Source organism: Miscanthus floridulus, chromosome 11, assembly GCF_019320115.1.
Source record: "Miscanthus floridulus cultivar M001 chromosome 11, ASM1932011v1, whole genome shotgun sequence".
Taxonomy (NCBI): domain Eukaryota; kingdom Viridiplantae; phylum Streptophyta; class Magnoliopsida; order Poales; family Poaceae; genus Miscanthus; species Miscanthus floridulus.
In genome coordinates, this window is record NC_089590.1 from 79378761 (window position 1) to 79396850 (window position 18090).

The 18090-nt window shown below is 42.2% G+C and overlaps 1 protein-coding gene and 1 pseudogene across 1 annotated transcript; both read right to left on the minus strand.

The window, feature by feature from the left end:
- Nucleotides 1–6125: 6125 nt before the first annotated feature.
- On the minus strand, nucleotides 6126–7048 carry LOC136494318 (brassinosteroid-responsive RING protein 1-like). Its single transcript, XM_066490484.1, has one exon. It carries the CDS (start codon nucleotides 7006–7008, stop codon nucleotides 6511–6513), a length of 498 nt encoding a protein of 165 aa, XP_066346581.1. The 5' UTR covers nucleotides 7009–7048; the 3' UTR covers nucleotides 6126–6510.
- Nucleotides 7049–12197: 5149 nt separating this feature from the next.
- Nucleotides 12198–12925, minus strand: LOC136493522 (E3 ubiquitin-protein ligase Os04g0590900-like; annotated as a pseudogene).
- Between the last annotated feature and the right edge of the window lie 5165 nt (nucleotides 12926–18090).

Consider the following 18090-nt stretch of genomic DNA (forward strand, 5'->3'; position numbering starts at 1 on the left):
TGCAACAACAACATATGCCTGAGAAGCTTGAATTCTTCTTACATAACCCTAATTCCCAAGAAAGAAGGGCCAACCACTGCCTCAGATTACAGACTAATATCTTTGCTAAATTCTTCTCTTAAGCTCTCGACAAAGGTCCTGGCCAACAGATTGCAAAAGGTATTAAAGAAATTGATTCATAGAAACCAATATGGCTTCATCAAGAAGTAGAACAATTCAGGATTGTGTAGCTTGGGCCCTTGAGTACTTACACCTTTGCCACAAGTCAAAGAGAAATCTGATGATACTCAAGTTGGATTTTGAAAAGGCATTTGACAAGGTGGAACATGAAGTTATCATCCAAATCTTAACAGCAAAAGGCTTTGGGGCAAGGTGGATACAGTGGATTAAAGATATCCTTTCCTCTGGGACTTCTTCTGTACTCCTAAATGGAGTACCTGTCAAAACAATCCACTGTAGAAGAGGTGTAAGACAAGGGGACCCTCTCTCACCCCTTCTTTTTGTGCTAGTGGCTGACCTACTGCAGTCAATTCTCAACAAGGCAAAAGACTCAAATCTTCTAAACCTCCCTTTACCTCTAAGACACTCTCCTGAAATTCCAATAATCCAATATGCTGATGATACTTTAATAGTAATGGAGGCTTGTAGTAGGCAATTGATCACCTTGAAAGCCATTCTTCATTCATTTGGAGAGTCCACAGGTCTGAAGGTAAACTATAGTAAATCTGTCATGGTACCAATAAATATTTCTGAGGAAAGACTTGATCACCTTGCAAGATCCTTCAACTATGAAAAGGGAAAATTGCCTTTCACCTACCTTGGATTGCCCCTTAGCTTGACAAAGCCCTAGAGTAATTGATTCTCTCCCCTAGTAAACAGATGTGAGAGAAGATTGGCAGCCACCTCATCCTTTCTGAACCAGGCAGGTAGACTGGAATTAACAAACTATGTTTTCAGCTTTTCCAACATTCTGCATGGGAACTTTTGCCATCCATAACACAGTCATTAATCAGATAGATAAATTCAGAAAACACTATCTTTGGAGGGGAGCTGATATAAATGCACAATAGAGACCAAAGGCTGCTTGGACATGTGTTTGTAGATCAAAGGAAGAAGGAGGTTTGGGGGTTTTAAATTTAAAAACACAGAATGAAGCTCTACTGCTCAAGCACCTTTTCAAATTCTTCAACAAGGAAGACATTCCATGGGTTTCTCTGGTTTGGAAAAGCTACTATAGCTCTGGAATCCTGCCACCACAATAAAAAAGGGCTATTTTTGGTGGAGGGATATCTTAAAGCTACTGGACAAGTTCAAGGGATTGGCCATGCTGAATGTGAAAAATGGAGGCTCATGCTATCTTTGGTTAGATCTTTGGAACAACAAGGTGCCTATGCAAGCCTACCCTGAGTTGTTCTCTTTTGCAAAATCTAAAACAATCACTCTAGCAGCTGGAAAGGATTACCCAGATTTGTTATCCCTTTTTCACCTTCCGTTATCAAATCAAGCTTATGCACAACTAGCTCAGCTTAGCTCAGATATCCAAATTTTGACCCTAACCGAAGAACCAGACGTTTGGACCTGCATATGGCAATCAGGTAGCTACTCAGTCTCTAAAGCTTACAGGCACCTCAATGGTCATGTTGTAGTTCATCCTGCTTTTAAGAGAATTTGGAAGAGCTCTTGTCAGAGCAAACACAAGGTCTTCAGTTGGCTGATGCTAAAAGACAGATTAAGCACTAGGGAGCTTTTAAGAAGGAAAAATATGGAGCTTCAGGACTACAATTGTGTCTTATGCAATGGGCTGATAGAGGAATCTCTGTGTCATCTTTTCATCCACTGTCCTTTTGCAACTTCCTGCTGGAATTGGTTGCAGGTTCAAACAGATCAGCAGATGGATTTTCTTCGGAATATAGAGTTGTTCAGAAGGCAGCTCCAAGTGCCTTTCTTCACAGAGATCATAATAATCATGTGTTGGACAATTTGGAAGGCAAGAAATGGACTGATTTCAACCAAATTCAACCTTCAATTCAAGCATCCAAGAGAGAGTTCAAAGATGAGTTCATGCTGCTTCTTTTGCGCGCCAAAAAAAAAATTCTTTCCCTCAATAGAATTATGGTTAAACAATCTAGTCTAATTTCTCTAGCTTGGTTGATCTTTTTTTCTTCTTTTTTTGTTTCTTGAACTATCCCTTTCTCTCTGTATCTGCTTGTTTTAAAATTTCTTAATAAAATTCAGTAGGGGCAAGCCCCTCCTGTTCCCCTCAAAAAAACGGAGAGGAATAATTAATTTGATTTTGATATTCCAAGTCTAATAATAAATGTGGTGCATGCTGGCACATATAGTAAGCTTAAATTAAGCATAGCACCTGAATATCTTTTATCTTCATCTCAGACTCAAATGATGATGGAACAGATGGATGAGCTTCGCCGAAAGGTATTATGTGGACCCAATCTCTATTCTCACCATGTCTTCTATCATATTTGGTAAATCATTAATATATTTTGCATTTAAAATGACAAGTACATCATGCAATTTCTTGGACAAAATAGAACACAAGATTGACTGATGTTGTGCATCGTCTGTTACAACTTCTGTATGTACTGTATGTTCCATAAATTTAAGCTAAATAAAGGAGGGATTCTTAGTTCTATGTATCAGAACATCATTTCGTCTTTGATTCAGAAACTACTGTAGTAATACCAAATGCGTGGCAAACGATAGTTAACGGAGATGCAGTTTGCAAGATTGGTTACCAGAACATGTACACACAGCAGCATGGACGACTCATTTTGCTGAATTTGTTGCAAATGCATGTCAAAGATTCCTTATAGTATTACAATCTATATTTTACGGTGTCAGTTGATCAACAGTTCATAAAACTAAGTTTAGCATGAAGTATCACCTTACATCTGTTTTGAATCGAATGCAGGAGCGCCAACTTGGCGAGCTTAACGAGAAACTGAAAAACAAGGTCTCTAAATAGCTAACTGGTTATTTGATATACATGTGTATATACTTGTCAACGTTCACAACAATTCAAAGCCATGCATATGCCTTATGGGAATGTTACTATCTTCCGAAACATTCAGCTGGAAGCAGAAGGTTGCAGCAACTGCAGGGGCGTTCAAACATCCTGGGCTACTGACGTGGCCATAACCAGCGACAGCGGCGCACTTTCCACGCCAAATGCTGAACCACCAGCTGCTGCTGTGGACTGTGAACCCACTCTGCAAATCGGGTAAGGCTAGGTTATTATAAAACCAGAACCACCATGATTGAATATGAAAGCACCGGATTAAGCAATATTTGAACTCCTATATATGATCTGTGCATGCTACAGGTTCGTTGCTTCTGAGGCAGCAGCCATGCCAAGAAGTAACACTGAAGGAGGGGAGAACAGCCACTTCATGCTCGGTTGAGCCCTTTGAGTTGTTCTCGATCGATGAAATTCGAAGCAACTACTGATTAATAAAGATGCCGTACGTTTAGTATGGCAAACCATGAAACTTATATGGTGATATAGTCAGTACCATGAGTTGCATGCCGGCCCTAGCTGATGGTATGCATATGCACTGTTCTCTCTGACAAACATATGATGGCCCCCTAGCTTCGGTTTATTAGTTCAGAACTGTGCTAACTAGCCTTTTCCTTGTCCTTGATTCTTGGATTAGAATCAACACTTCAGTTCAAGGCATATTAAATGGATCGTACTCTATGTACATAGTGCTGCCTTCATCTCAATCGGCCAACTGTTGATCTCGGAGCGTCAAGTAGGACTATCAATCTATATATCTATCTAGGAATACAATGGCAGGTTTGATGAAGCAACCTGAACTGAAGGGCGTGGTTGTGTTTTATTTCAATTCTGGTTGAATCTGCATCTTGTTTAAAACCCACGAAAAAGCTGCCCTTAGCTTGAATGTCAAATTAACCGCAGACTTGGACTCTATATAGTCTGAATATATTGCAAATCTTTGCATCGTCCGTTTGGCTGATTGATCAGTTGAATTGAAGGGTAAAAGCAACAGTTACTTTTTTTTTTTCCTGAAAGACAAGAGGCAACAGCGATCATGAGTCCTCATATAACTACTAGATCACATCTCCTGTAGTCCTGTTAGAAAGAAACATAGTACTTAATGAATTCACCTGACAGTATGGTGAAGGCCAGATTACTTAATGAATTCAACAGTTACCGACTTAATGCAATTATGGGCAGGCGTTGCTTGAAAGGCAAGTGCTTCAATGCGACAATGAGGTGTTACTGTATTATTATTAGGATCACTCGTCATACCAATACCATATATAATATCGGTATATACTAATATTGGTTTATATGTGGTGAACTATTGTGCCATACATGCACGTACTGATCATCATCGATTTGCATGCCTTTGCCTGCAATCAATAGTCAGGTCAGGTGCACTGTCATGCAAAATAGAAGCTGTTCAGCGCGCGACGGGTTGAGTGCTGTCGGCACATGTCCCGCCACTGCGCGCACACGCAGTGAAATGCTCGCTGCATTCCGGCTTGAAAAGCTTGTGCGCTGATGCACTGAAGTCTGAATTTTGCCGCTCCAAAGTACTGTACTCGCTAGTCCACGGACACCGATCCATTTACGAGCTTATTCCAAAGTCTGACTGCTATTCCGTGCACGCTAGCTGCACAATTTTCAGATGTGATGATACGTATACGTACCGGCCGCCATGAGATGCAGAGAATGTGACCTATAACCAAAAGACGGGAACGTACATAGCCGCCCTTAATTGCATTGTTAGATCAATCAGGCTCCCAACATTAAGGCCTGATGCATCAATGGTAGGGTTACATCGATCTGCATGTATAAGATGTGGTTGCGGGCGATTTTTGTTCTGGGCCACCAGTAGATCTTGATTCCTCTCATTAGTATCTCTCAAGACGACGACGACACCATATATAGGTTAATACCTGTGTGTAAAAAAATGTATGGGAGCATTAACTCTATGTGGCTGCTAGCCGTTTTATAGATATAGATATAGCTCGATGAAGGGAAACCCACTAATATTATGACACGGTCAGCTAACATCCATTTTTCCACGGTGAGCAATCCATGAGGATATATTATTTGAATAAGCCATTAATTCTTCATAGGACTTTTCATCCTTGGATTTGCCTCCCCTTTCCAAATTAGGCCTAATATTCTCTCTTACTACTCTAAATGTAAGTCACGTAGATATACTTTTGTTCAACATTGAGAATATCGTCATAAAATTTGATTACACAAATATATTTTTTTTCTAATTACAATATATAAATTATTATTTTATAAATAGTTTGGTTTTTTGGCCACCGCCTGCCGGTCGCGCCTCCTCCCCGCCGCCGCAACCTCCCGCTAGAGGCAGTGACGAAGCTAGAGCAAATTAGAGGGTGGTGCACTTGCCTTATGGGTGCATAAACAAATCTAATAAGGGGTGCATATATGGTGAAATTTTATTCAAATTCACTGTTTTGCATTTTTTGGGTGGTGCATTGGCACCCCTAGACATTACTTACCTTCGCCCCTGGCTAGAGGCCATGGTGAGCCCGCAAGGAGCACCCTTGCCGGCTTCCTCCCACCCTCGCCTGCCCTTCCCCGAAGGCTATGGCGAGCCCACAGCGAGACGGTAGAGTTTTTCAATAGCGATGAGAGAAGGAAGAGGATGACATATGAGTCACATATGTCATTCTCTACCAAGATGATTTTGAGAGGCTTGTTTTAGGCAGGGTTGCTGGAGGAAACAATAAAAAATAAGTAGTATCAAAATAGATGGCTACCCAAACAAAAAAAAAAGTAGGAAGCCTACTTTAGGTAGTAGTGCTGAAGATGTTCTTAGGAATAAATTTTTTGATAAAAGATAACCCCCCCCCACCCCCACCCACACAACTTATTTAACTGGATATCTAAATATACATAACATCTATTTTTGCATCTCACTAGCCAAAGATTGAAGAACGTGAATGACTCGCTGCAGTGCGCACATGACATATATAGAAAAGCTTGTTGAAGAGTGAAAAAAAACATAGAAAGTGATTTTATTTGAATGAATTTTTTCATATAATAATTTAGAGAGTGAGTTTTAAAAATATTTTTGGAGCTGAACGCTCCACACTCCAGAGCAGGCACCAAATTTAGCTGGACGGCGCGGACATCATTTGCACGGTTGCGCCCAGAAGCCAAAACATTGTGTAACTTGATTTTCTTCTGATATATAATACATAAGAGCGTTGCCCGTCCAACGCAGGCAGACAACATATCGCCTCAAGTACGCTTTATGCCAACCTCCAGTTTAATTTGGCTTGGGCCCTATCCATTTCCATTGACATCAGGGTGGTGGTTAGTCGATCGTCGTCCTAATCGCAATCAGTTCACGCGCGGTTGGTCCGCCCCTATCCGGCACCAGTGGCATCTGTACGCGTACCGGCCGCGCGCGCCGTCTGAAAGCCAAGCACAGGCACGTACTACGTGGCAAGGGAATCAGGGACGACGGACGACGACTAGCCGAGCCATGACATGCCCATGCCAAGTAGGCCGGCGCGCCGACGCGGCAGCAGGTGGGAGCGGCACAGCGGGCACGTCACCTCGCCCAGGTCGATCCAGCGGTCGATGCAGCGCGTGTGGAACGCGTGGGTGCAGTTGCCCAGACGCCGCACCTCGTCCGTCGACTCCAGCCTCTCCAGGCACACCCGGCAAGTCGGCTCCGCCGCCCCCGACGACGACGATGAAGCCACCAGCTCCAGGAACTTGACGAGCGGGAGCCGCTGCTTCACCGCCTCCGGCCTCGGGGCGTCCCCGCGTGGGAGGCGGGGCGGGCCGTTGATGACCGGCGCGTGGTCCTCGGGGTCGTAGGGGAACTCGTAGAGGCCGAGGAAGCAGAGCACCAGCACGAACGCCAGCGCCACGGCGTGGAGGAGCTTGAACAGCGCTGCCACGGGGCGCGGCACCGCGTTGCAGTAGCAGACCAGCGGGAAGGTCATGACCGGCGCGGCGTGCATGCGTCTGTTTTAGTTTTGGCTCGGGTTTCGGTTTCGGAGGGCACGCAGAGGCGCGGGGTCCGTCCGTGTGGATATATAGGGACGAGGCAACAACCGAAAAGACCGCGGGGGCGGGTGCTGCGTGCCTGTCAGTTCTAGATACAAGTCGTGGCCGGAACCGGATGGCATGATGCGTGCGCGCGCGCGATCGAGCGGTTTGCGGAGGGCCGGCGTGGTGTCGTACGGGGCCGGTGTATCGGCTCATGCAAAGCGCGAGCGCAATGGCGAAAGTCGTCGTCACCGCACATGAGTGTTTGGAGGAAGAAGAAACGGTGCATCGCACGGCAGGGACGCCTACCAGTTCGGCTTTTCCTGACGGGACTCGTCCGGGCATATGCCATCAGTCACATTCACGGCCATGGGTTCGGCGTGTTCTGGTTTCCGGCCTGCCGTACGTTGAATGTGTGATATGTTTTATTCAGGTTGCCAGGTCGGTACCTCTACTGCCCATATAGCCATGACATGCTTATGCATCGTCCGTTATGGCAAGGCCCTGTTTAGTGGAGTTATAGCTCCAGAAAATATCTAAATTTCTTTAAAATAGGGTATTTGTAGCTTTAGAAATCTTAGATCTAAAACTGCACACATGCTTGATGCATTTTATATAACTTATGTTATTTATAGTTTAGATTAAATATAAGCATTTCAACCATTGCAACGTGTACAACACCAAATCCACTTTTACAACATCCAGATGAAATACTTGCAATATACGGTTCGAAAACAGCTGAAACACTTGCAAATACGTACGAAACATTTGCAAAACACTTGAAAGCCATTTGCAAATGTATGCAATATCTAGATAAAACACTTGCAACATATGTATGAACATATGCAACATCCAGATAAAACACTTGCAGCATATGTCTGAAAAACAGATAAAACATTTGGAACAAAGGTTTGCAACATACGTGTATAGCCATTGCAACGCATGCAACATCCGGATCTACTTTTGCAACATACATATTAAACACCTGCAACATTCCTCTGAAACATCTGAAATACTTGAAACATATGCTTGCAGCATGTGCTTTCACCGCAACATCTCCTTGCTGCTTGCGAGAATGGAGACTCATCGACGTGTGGCGTTTACCAGAGGCAGCGGCATAGGCAATGGGCCAGCGGCGACGGCAGCTACGCGACGCAGGCGGGGAGACAGCAACAACTAAGAGAGGGCATGTATCACCCCACGTCCAAAGCTGCTTATATAGCATCCAAAAATAAGGATAAAAATCCTTTTCTCAACCTTCAACTCACATATATGGCATTTTAATTTCAAGCTTGAACTATGAAACGGGTGATCGGACGTTCTTCTATTGTCAAAACCTTTTTGGTTCTCCTAACTGGTTTCAAAAGTGATTTCTATTTTCTAAAAAATAATAAGAATATAGTTTAATCTCTAAAAAATATAACTAATTTATTTAATTAAGAAAATATGAAACTAGTATATTTTTAAATTGTTATCTATCTACTGGTGATTTATTTAAAGTTATTTGGAACTTCTTTATTTCTATTCTATTGTTTTATTGCTCGATGTCATTCTCATTATTATTTTCCTGCAGATCAACCAATACTATATAAAAGATATGAAAACAAAGTTAGCATTTTAGGAAAAAGTTATTAGTTTCATATTTATTTTGATTTCAAATAAATTATTTATATCTATAGAGATTATATTAGGTTTTTATTATTGTTTTTTAGAAAATAGAAAATCATCTTTGAAACAAGCTAAAGGACTAAATTTGTCTTGTTCTACAGTTGAAGGATACCCGTGACCCGATTTCAGTAATTCAGGGCAGTAGCGGACCCAGGCAGACGGAGCAGCCCGGCGAGCAAGCTGTGATCTCCTAGTACACTGTTCCCAGCCTAATCAATCCATGCTCAGCTAATGGGCCATCTACTGGGCTTCCAAGGGATTACCAAGAGAGGAGCCCGGGCAAGGGCCCAGGGTCGCCGGGCCCTGGGTCTGCCTATGGTTTAGGGTAGGGATGAAAACGGTACGGATATTTTCCGACCGTATTCGAAACCGAATCCTGTTTAGAGGGGTTGAGATCTGTCCGTATCCGAGTCCGGATATCCAACATCCGATACCGTATCCGTATCCGAATACTCAAATCGCATATTTATAATGTCGATATCCAATCGTATCCTATCCGACGTAGTTGACACTATCCTGTATTCGAATCCGAATCCGGACAGAAATATGAAAACAAATGTAATATCGGTGATATCCGTCCGTATTCCGATCCGTTTTCAGGTTCAAAATCGACCATCAAGTTGAAGGTTGAGTAATGAACTTTAACCAACAAATAAATCACCGAACTACCATGAATGTCATGCAATTTGTATGTCAGTTTCTGTCGACAGAATATCGTCGGCAGTCCTCCGAGGGGATATCCCACGAAGGTAGATTGATCAGGCAGATAAACAGTGTGATCAAGAACAAGAAGGCAACAGAGACACACGAGTTAGACAGGTTCAGGTCCGTCACTATGACGTAATACCCTACTCCTGTGGTCTGTTAGGTTTGTATTAGCTATCGTATGATATTGCGCGAGTTTGAAGGGGTCCCTACCCGCCTTATATAGTCCGGGGAGCAGGGTTACAAGTCGGTTAGATCTGAGAGATAACCGGAAAGTAATAACTGATTACATGAATCTTGGGATCATACATATTCTAACAGATCTCGTAGTATCTTCAGAATATCTTCCCGTTGTCTTGCAGGAGGCGCCGAGCAGAGCCGTACCCCACAAGACTTCGTCTTGTGCGTCGGGCCACTCCTGGAGGTGCAGCCCAAGTGATCTGTCGTGAGTATCCGGGGTCGTACTCCACGGTTTCTGATATGCATTAGTGTATATGACGCACAACACGTCCTTTTTTTATTCCAAAAAACACGTCCTTTTGTTGCAGGCACAAAACGCAAAGATTTTGTCTGGTTACCGGTCTCTTTCGGAATCTGGTAGCCGTCGCAGCGAGCAGGTCGAGTGTGCCGGTGCACCGGCGTTGTTGACGATGGATAACCGGCTAACCGTGTACGTACGTCGATATAGTAGTATATGGTATGCCCAAGCCAGTGGTCCTCCTTCAATTCAATTAATATATGGTTCGCTGACCAATTCAAATGAAAGATACTAATAATGGTGCACGTTTTGAGTTTTGACACCATACTTACCATGTCTGGCTAATAGGAGTACTAGTATAAACTGGAGTAATTAACTAGAGATGAGCTGGCATCCATCGAGCTTGGCTCGCTAGTGAAGCTCAAATTGAGCGCATGAGCGGAGGCAGGATCTGGGCTCTGGGGATGCAAATGCATGTGTAGATGCAAGCAACAACAGTGGAACCATCCATACAAATATGAGTATATTCGGCTGGTATTATAGCCGGCTGATAAACTGACTAAAGCTATTTTATTATGAAAAAAAATACTGTAGATTCTAGCTAATAACCCGACTGATAAGTTAAGTTTATCCGGATCCACTTGTGCAGGCTGGCTACGTGTAGCCATCCAAACACGCCCCTGGTATCCTACTCCGATCGAGGCGACGGCATAGGACCAGGAGGAAGGAGCCTGGCAATCGGTTAGTCGCGCCGCTCAAGTCGCCTCACATGAGAACAGTGCGGGAGCCGAGTCATACCATGGTACACTGGCAGTTGCACGTATTGTTTGGTGTTTAGCATAAAACAACCACCAAGGTTGCTAGGATTGGAAGAGACCAATGAAATCCCATCCCGTGGGAGCTAGGATGGACAACAGTAGAATAAGCGGTATATTAAACCATATCGGATACAGATTGGCTTCAACCAGTGCGATTCTGGGGCTTGCAAGAAGCAAAATGTAGTAGGCCAGTCTCAATGAGATTTTATCAGAGTTTTACACGATTTCGAAAATAGCATGGATCTGAGGGGTCGTTTGGTAAGGTGAAACAGTTCCGATTCTTATCTGGAACGCAAGAATCATTGCCAAACGAATTTCGTTCCAGAATCCGGGAGAAACGATTCTCCTTTTGACACTAGACACGTGAAATGGCTCAGCCCTGGTTTCACTCGATTCAGTTTATAGCTCCAGATACCCTTTTTGACCCTTTTTAAGTGGAATAACTTTAAATGAGTTGTATTTAAATTGTTCTTCACCTATAAAAAGTTTCAAAAAATTTTGAAGCATATTTTCATTTATATGATTTTTACTTAAAAATATTTTTTGTTGAATTAGAATCCAGTTTAACAGACAAATGGTTTTACAAAGTTGTTGTGATTCATCACCTAAAACGTCTGTTAAGAGAATCTGAACACGAAACGTTTCTACGAGAATCCGATCACTACCAAACACACCCCGATTTAGTTGCACCAACACTGCCACAGCTCTAGTAGTGCTAGGGAAACGATCGATCGGCACGAATACATGCATGCACACTGCATCTTTCCAGTATATATATAGAAGATCGTGTATATTTATACCTAGGGGGAATTTTTTATGTGCCATTAAAAAAGATCGTAATGTCCTGTGTATCTCTGAAAAAGTTCAGTGGTCTTCAGCGCCACTGCTTTAATTTTTTTGTGTCCTTCATACCACTGCCGTCAGTTTAGGCTCTAACACCGTCAAATTGTAGGTGTGAAAAGACGAAAATACCCTTAAGTTTAAATATGTCATTAATTTTTTTGAGCATCTTAACGACTTCAAATGAAAAAAAACTCAAAACTATAAAGTTGTAGATCTCGTCGAGATCTATAATTTTCATATAAAAATTATCTTCATTTAATTTCACAAAAAAATATGATTTGATATGATTAATATATCTTAGAAAAATCATATTTTTTTTACGGAATTAAATGAAAATAATTTTTATATAAAAATTATAGATTTCGACGAGATCTACAACTTTCTAGTTTTGATTTTTTTCATTGAAGTCGTTAAGATGCTAAAAAAATAATGATATATGTAGACTTAAGAGTATTTTCGATTTTTGACACCTGCAGTTTGACGGCGTTAGAGCCTAAACTGACGGTAGTGGCATGGAAGGCACAAAAAAGTTGAAGCAGTGGCGCTGAAAACCGCTGAACTTTTTCAGAAATATACAAGACATTACGATCTTTTTTTTAATGACACACAACGAATTCCCCTTATATCTATCTATCATATCACGGTGAAATTAAGGGACAGAGACAGAGACCTCAGTCACCGGGGCGAGCGCGGGACAAACTCTGCCCGTCGTCGTCCCACATGGGCGCGCAGCACAGCGGGCAGGTTGCCGCATCGTCGCCACTGCCGACCCAAGCATCGATGCACGCGGCGTGGAACGCGTGCGAGCTGCACAGCTCCACGACCGTCTGGAAACCTCCCGATTCCAGCCCCGCCAAGCAAATCGCGCAAACGGCCGCCGCGCCCTCGGCGTCGCCTTCTGCGGCCATCTTGTCGTCCGCCGGCTGCGCAACCCGCCGCCGCCTGTACCGCGTTGCCGTGAGCGACCGCGTCCCGGTCTCCCACAACCTCGCCTCCAGGAAGCGTTCCAAAGTGGCATCGCTGGCATGCTCTCCGCCCAAGGCTGTCCTAGCTGATGCACCTCGCCCTGGTACGGCGCGACGCCGAGGCGGTCCAGGAGCACCCCGGCGATGAAGCGGATGAGGCCGAGGAGGTCGAGCAGAAGCAGGAGGTTTCGCCGCAGAGGGAGCTCGTAGCTGTGATCGAAGCTGGCGGGGTTGCTCATCGGCGACATGGCGGTAGGTGGTAGCGTCTCACTGACCTGACGCCTGATCGAGCGCGCAGCCGCGTGGTGCAGCACTGCTGTCTGCGTGGATTTCTTGCTTGCAACAGGCGCTTCTTTATAAACTGTGACTACGAAGTCTGTTTGGTGCGTGCGATGGATCGATACTTCAATAGCGGAGGTTGAGAGTTGCCTATCAGTTGGACTATCAGATCAGCTGGATCGATACTTGAGAGGAAGCAGCAATCGCACGTTGCGGGCTTGTGGCCAAGCAGTTGGCGTGGTGGTATTTTTCGAACCGTAGCGTTACTAGCGTGTAGTCGTCGCAGCATCTGGACCACAAATGGAACATCAGGGCATTATGGAACTTGATGACCTAAACGTGTTGGGCACAAGATGGAGAAGTTGGGAGTTGAAAAAAAAGTCCATTTTATACCTCCTTAAAACATTATTGTAGCCTGATTTTTTTCCTCAAACATTAAAATTAGATATATTACAGCCTAAACTCTTAAAACCAGTTAAGGCCCCGTTCGGTTGTTCCGGTACGGGCCGTTCCGAGCCTAGAGTACTTTTGTAGTACAAATTAGTGAAGGAAAGGGTTCGACTGGGAATCAATCCTAGATAACCGAATGAGGCCTAAATATATTATCTCCCTACCCTAGTTTCAAAAAGATTTTAAAGCTAGTTTTATCTTCTTCTAGTTAAAAAATATGGTAAATACTTGATAAAGCTATTAAACCGCCGAAAATGTCTCTAAGCTTTAAAAATTCCAAAAAAATCCTAGGGTCTAGAGATATATTTGGATATGTCCAATCCAAAGAAAATATCTAGAGCTCATGAAATACATTTAGAATCTTCCAGAAGTTAGATTTATCTCTAAGAAAATAAAAAATATCCTAAAAATCTATAAAATTTCCAGAACATTCCACCTGATGTATAAACATATTTTAAAAACTTTCCGCAACACAAAGATAAGACACAACTAGCATGAATGTATAACATAAATGTATTCATTTTTGCAATGCGAAGTTTTTAAAACATGTTTATACACTTTTAGAATGTTTTGGAAAAAAAATCTAGATTTCTTTTCTAGAGCTAAATCTAAATTCTCAAGCTTTATATACATTTTCATGAGCTCTAAAATTTTATTTGTATTATTAATATCCCAATGTATCTTTATGATTTTTTTTCAAAAATTTAGAAAGTTGGAGACATTTTTTGTGGTTTAAAAACCTTATCAATTATTTACCAGAGTTTTTAACAAGAAAAGGACAAAACTTCTCTCAAAACAAGATAAGAAGGTAAATTAAATGGAGTTGGGAGTAAGATGTCTGGTTTCAGAGTTTGAAGAGAAAAATTGAAACTACGATGATAGTTTATATAGGAGGTATATAAAAACACATTTCCTATTGTACAGTCGTCTGAAATCTGGGCTCTCTCTCAGGCGACGTTCGTGCGCTCTGTTTCCTTTGTTGGGTATGATCTTTCTCATCGGGTCCGGGCACTAGAGGCCGCATCGGCTACTACCCAACGGACCGAGAACCCAATTCGGACACTATTCGTATTCCTCGATCCCCGCTCACAGATAGGAAAGGTATTGTGCTTTCTGAAGCTCGTCGCGGTGGCGATTGTTCTGCCCCTCTCCGTGGTCCTCCCCGTCGAGTCTCGTCGGCTTCCCCTCCTCGGCGATTCGGAGGCTCGCTGCTCCGCCATAGCTTGAGGTCAGCAGGTACCTTCTTACGCTACGCTCTCTCCCCTGATTCGAGCTCTGTTTTTTTGGTCATCTCTATTTATGGTTCAGTAGATCTACGATTTGATTGCATCTTTGATGTATTTGTGGTTCGATTTCATGGAGGATGAGTCTGCTTGCTTTCGCCTCACCTGGACGGGCGTTGTCTCGCCGAGGATTTGGCTTGTGTCGTCGCTTCAGCGGCAGCCAACGAGCGACCGAGCGAAAGCAAGGTGGGGTGGGGATGATGTCAGGCGAGGTGGAGGAGGGGTGATTTGCGCTTATTTAGCCCCTTCATTTTGCGCTTGTTTGATTTTGTTGCGGGTTTTCGGAAGTCCCCCTGCTCGAGGGGTAGTAGGACAGGCGCCAGGGCAGCTGCAGCTTGCCTCCATGCTGGGATAACGCCTCTTTGGTCTCCATGCTGTGGTCTGGTTCGATTTGCTGCTGGGATCGAGGGGGAGCTAGGATTTGTTTGATTTTTCATTTTTTTAGTCGCCCTGAAGGAGCCTGACAATTGTGAAGAGGCTTGCATTGCTGGTAGAAGATTGGATCCAGGTGAAGTATAGGGGATCCAGCAGATCCGGAGGAGCATTGCAATATGGCATGGGACAACACAGTCTTCAGTTGTGGCTCCATACTTGCCTACAGATGGCATGAATGTTACCATACTTTACATTGTTTTGTTGGGCACAATCATTTTACTATGCTCGGCAAGTACTACACAGTCTGGTGCTGCATTCGAAAAAAGAATGACTACCGTTTAGTTTCCACAGTTACATCACTTTGTGTTGAGCATGTCTTTGTATTTTGGCTTTGAACGCCAAATGAATAATCGTTTCGTCTATCAGTGAAACACATTGGACCTGTTAATCGAATGATGTTTTTGTATGTGTTTGATAATCAAGTGTTGGCAACTTCATAACTTTGGTATTAGAAGAATGGAGGTATTCCATATAGCTTCTTGATACTTGTTTACGGATATGGTCTCAGATTGTAGTGTGGAGTCTGAAATGAGTGTAAGTGTATATAATCAGCTATGTAATTAGGACATTTCTGAAATAGCATAGCTGTATGGCATTGAGATCCAACCTGGTTCATCAATGTTATAAGTAGTTGATTGTGATACATTGAAAGCTACCAGCACCATATGGATAAGTATAAAGCTAGCTGCTATCATGCAAAGTTTTGGATTAGACTGTTGAATGCTTTATACTTAGAAGATCAATGTTTTACCTATTTTTTGGCATTATGTTTGGAAATAGAAAATTTATATTCATCAGATTGTCAGGTAAATATCAGTTTAATCACTACAATGCTCTTTCAAGCATTTCTTGCAAACTACAAAATAGGACAATCCATCATGAAACACACAAAATAATGAGCACCTATCTTTTAAAGTTTTAATTTCTTTGTTAGATCTAATCATATAGAATGTCAGTGGTCCTAAAACTGATTTTGTGTGCCTTTGTTATGTAATTTTGATAACTGAATTATGTGTTGTACTATACTATTGTACTATCTGCATATTAATAAGAAACCATGAGAGTGCTATGCATTCCGCATTTCAGGACTAAATTTCCTTTGCACAATATATGAAAATTCTATAGGGTGAGCAATACTGTCCATAAGCAGCATGTCAAGCATCTAGGTGTTCTGGTCAAAATCATGCTCCTGTTCTAGTAATTTCCTTCTTTATATACAAGTCCTTGTACTAGTAATTTTAGCTTCTTATGCACTTGACATGCTAGGCCCTGACCCCTCATCTGTAGAGAGCTTTGCTAAATTTCAATTCGATTGGTTTTTTACTGCAGCTAGCAATGAGATCATTAACCATTTTTTTGTTATGTAGCCATGGATGATGATGAGTTTCTTTCTTATGGTGAGTCTACAAATGGTGAGAGTGAGGATGATCTTCCTAACAACTCAGAAGAGGAAACCTCTGATCCTTTCAATGATGGCGAGGTACTAAGTTCATTTTGACTTTGTTTTTGTGTGTGCACTTGTGTATTATAATAATGTGATATTTGATATATCTTGTTGCCTTTTTAGGATCCAAATCCTGAAGATAATAATATTGATACTAGTGAAATGGTGAAAACTTTGAAGCATGTTCAAAAAGACGTTTGTGGAGTATGTTCTGAAACCTTTGTCTGTTAATATCTGATATATCGTGTTGTGGCTGTTTTAGTTTTGTATTACTCCTGTAGTAGTAGTTTAGGGTCCATGCTAGTTTATTGTTCCTGTATATACTGCATGATTATTATATTGTAGATGATTGCGTGATACTGGTGGCATTGGTCCTTGCCTATTTTTCTTTTCTGTTCTTGAATGCTTGATCTTATCATGCACTTTTGTTCTTGTATAGTGCTATTTGCATTTGAACTGTACCTGATATTTTTGTTTCTATTATGTATTCTCAGTTTGCTAAGTTTGTTGAGAAGAAAGGGAAAGCAAGGGGTTCAGGTGTCCAGACTGGAAAGGTAAATTCAGTAGCATTACGATTGAGCGGATGCATGATGAGCATGATATTTCAGGGAATAGGTTTTGTTCAAAAAACATAGCCAACTAATCAAGTTTTTTGCTAAATTTGTCACCATGTTTAGTGATTCTAGTATCCTAACCAGATTTTCTTTTTTGTTGTATTGTTTTACAGAGTATCAGAACAGTTAGAGGTAGAGGTAAAGGGAAATTGAGTGGTGCTGCAGGTACATCAGAGAGACCAGGAAGTAGGTTTAATAGCAAGTACTTTGGAGAAAAGATAATAGCAAAGTTGGATGAGCGCAAAAAGAAAATTATCAGGCATCATGGCTTTGGAATTTTACTAGAGTACGATGGTTGCTCAGCACCCAAAGGCTTTGTGCAATGGATAGCAGATCAAGTAGATGTGAGTTGTAGTGACATAGTAGTTGGAGGGAAAGTGATTCCATTGGATCCATTGTTAGTCCATCTCTTTTTAGGGCTTCCAAATGATGGTGAAGATATTAAGGAGAATTATACTAAGTCTACGAAGAGCAACTTCCTTTCAGCAATCAAAGAGCCCTCTTTGCCCACGATCAAGACATTTGGGGACAAGTTGGTAGGAGGCACGTTATCTGATGATGACGTGCTTCGATACTTCATGGTTGTAGCCTTGTCTACATTTCTTTGTGCTAATTCTAGTACTTATCCGAGCCCGCAGTATCTAGGTGCATTGATTGATGTATCTAAGGTGAAAGAATGGAATTGGTCAAAGTTCATCTATGATTGGATGTTTTCTTCCATTACAAACTACAGAAAGAAGCATCGGAGTACAATTGGTGGTTGCAGATACTTTCTAGCTGTAAGTATGCCTATATTTGTATTTTTTTTCCTTTATTCAGTTGTCCATTTTTTGGTTATGTAGCATGTTTTAGTGATGCCTTTGAAATCATATGTAGGGTTATTATCTTGATTATATCAACTTTGGAGTATGTAATCAGCTGCCCCTAGATCTGCCAAGAATCCATTGTTGGAAGGGCTCGATGATCAAGACCTTTGCTTCATATGATCGTGTGTCTGGTGACATTTATGGAAAGCGACCGGTGAGTAGTGAACCTGAAAATTCATATTTGTAGTTGTGATGTTGTGTATCCA

Bases quoted from the DNA above. Each gene is read 5' to 3' on its own strand.
- LOC136494318 (XM_066490484.1), bottom strand. From the start codon at position 7,008: ATGCACGCCGCGCCGGTCATGACCTTCCCGCTGGTCTGCTACTGCAAC.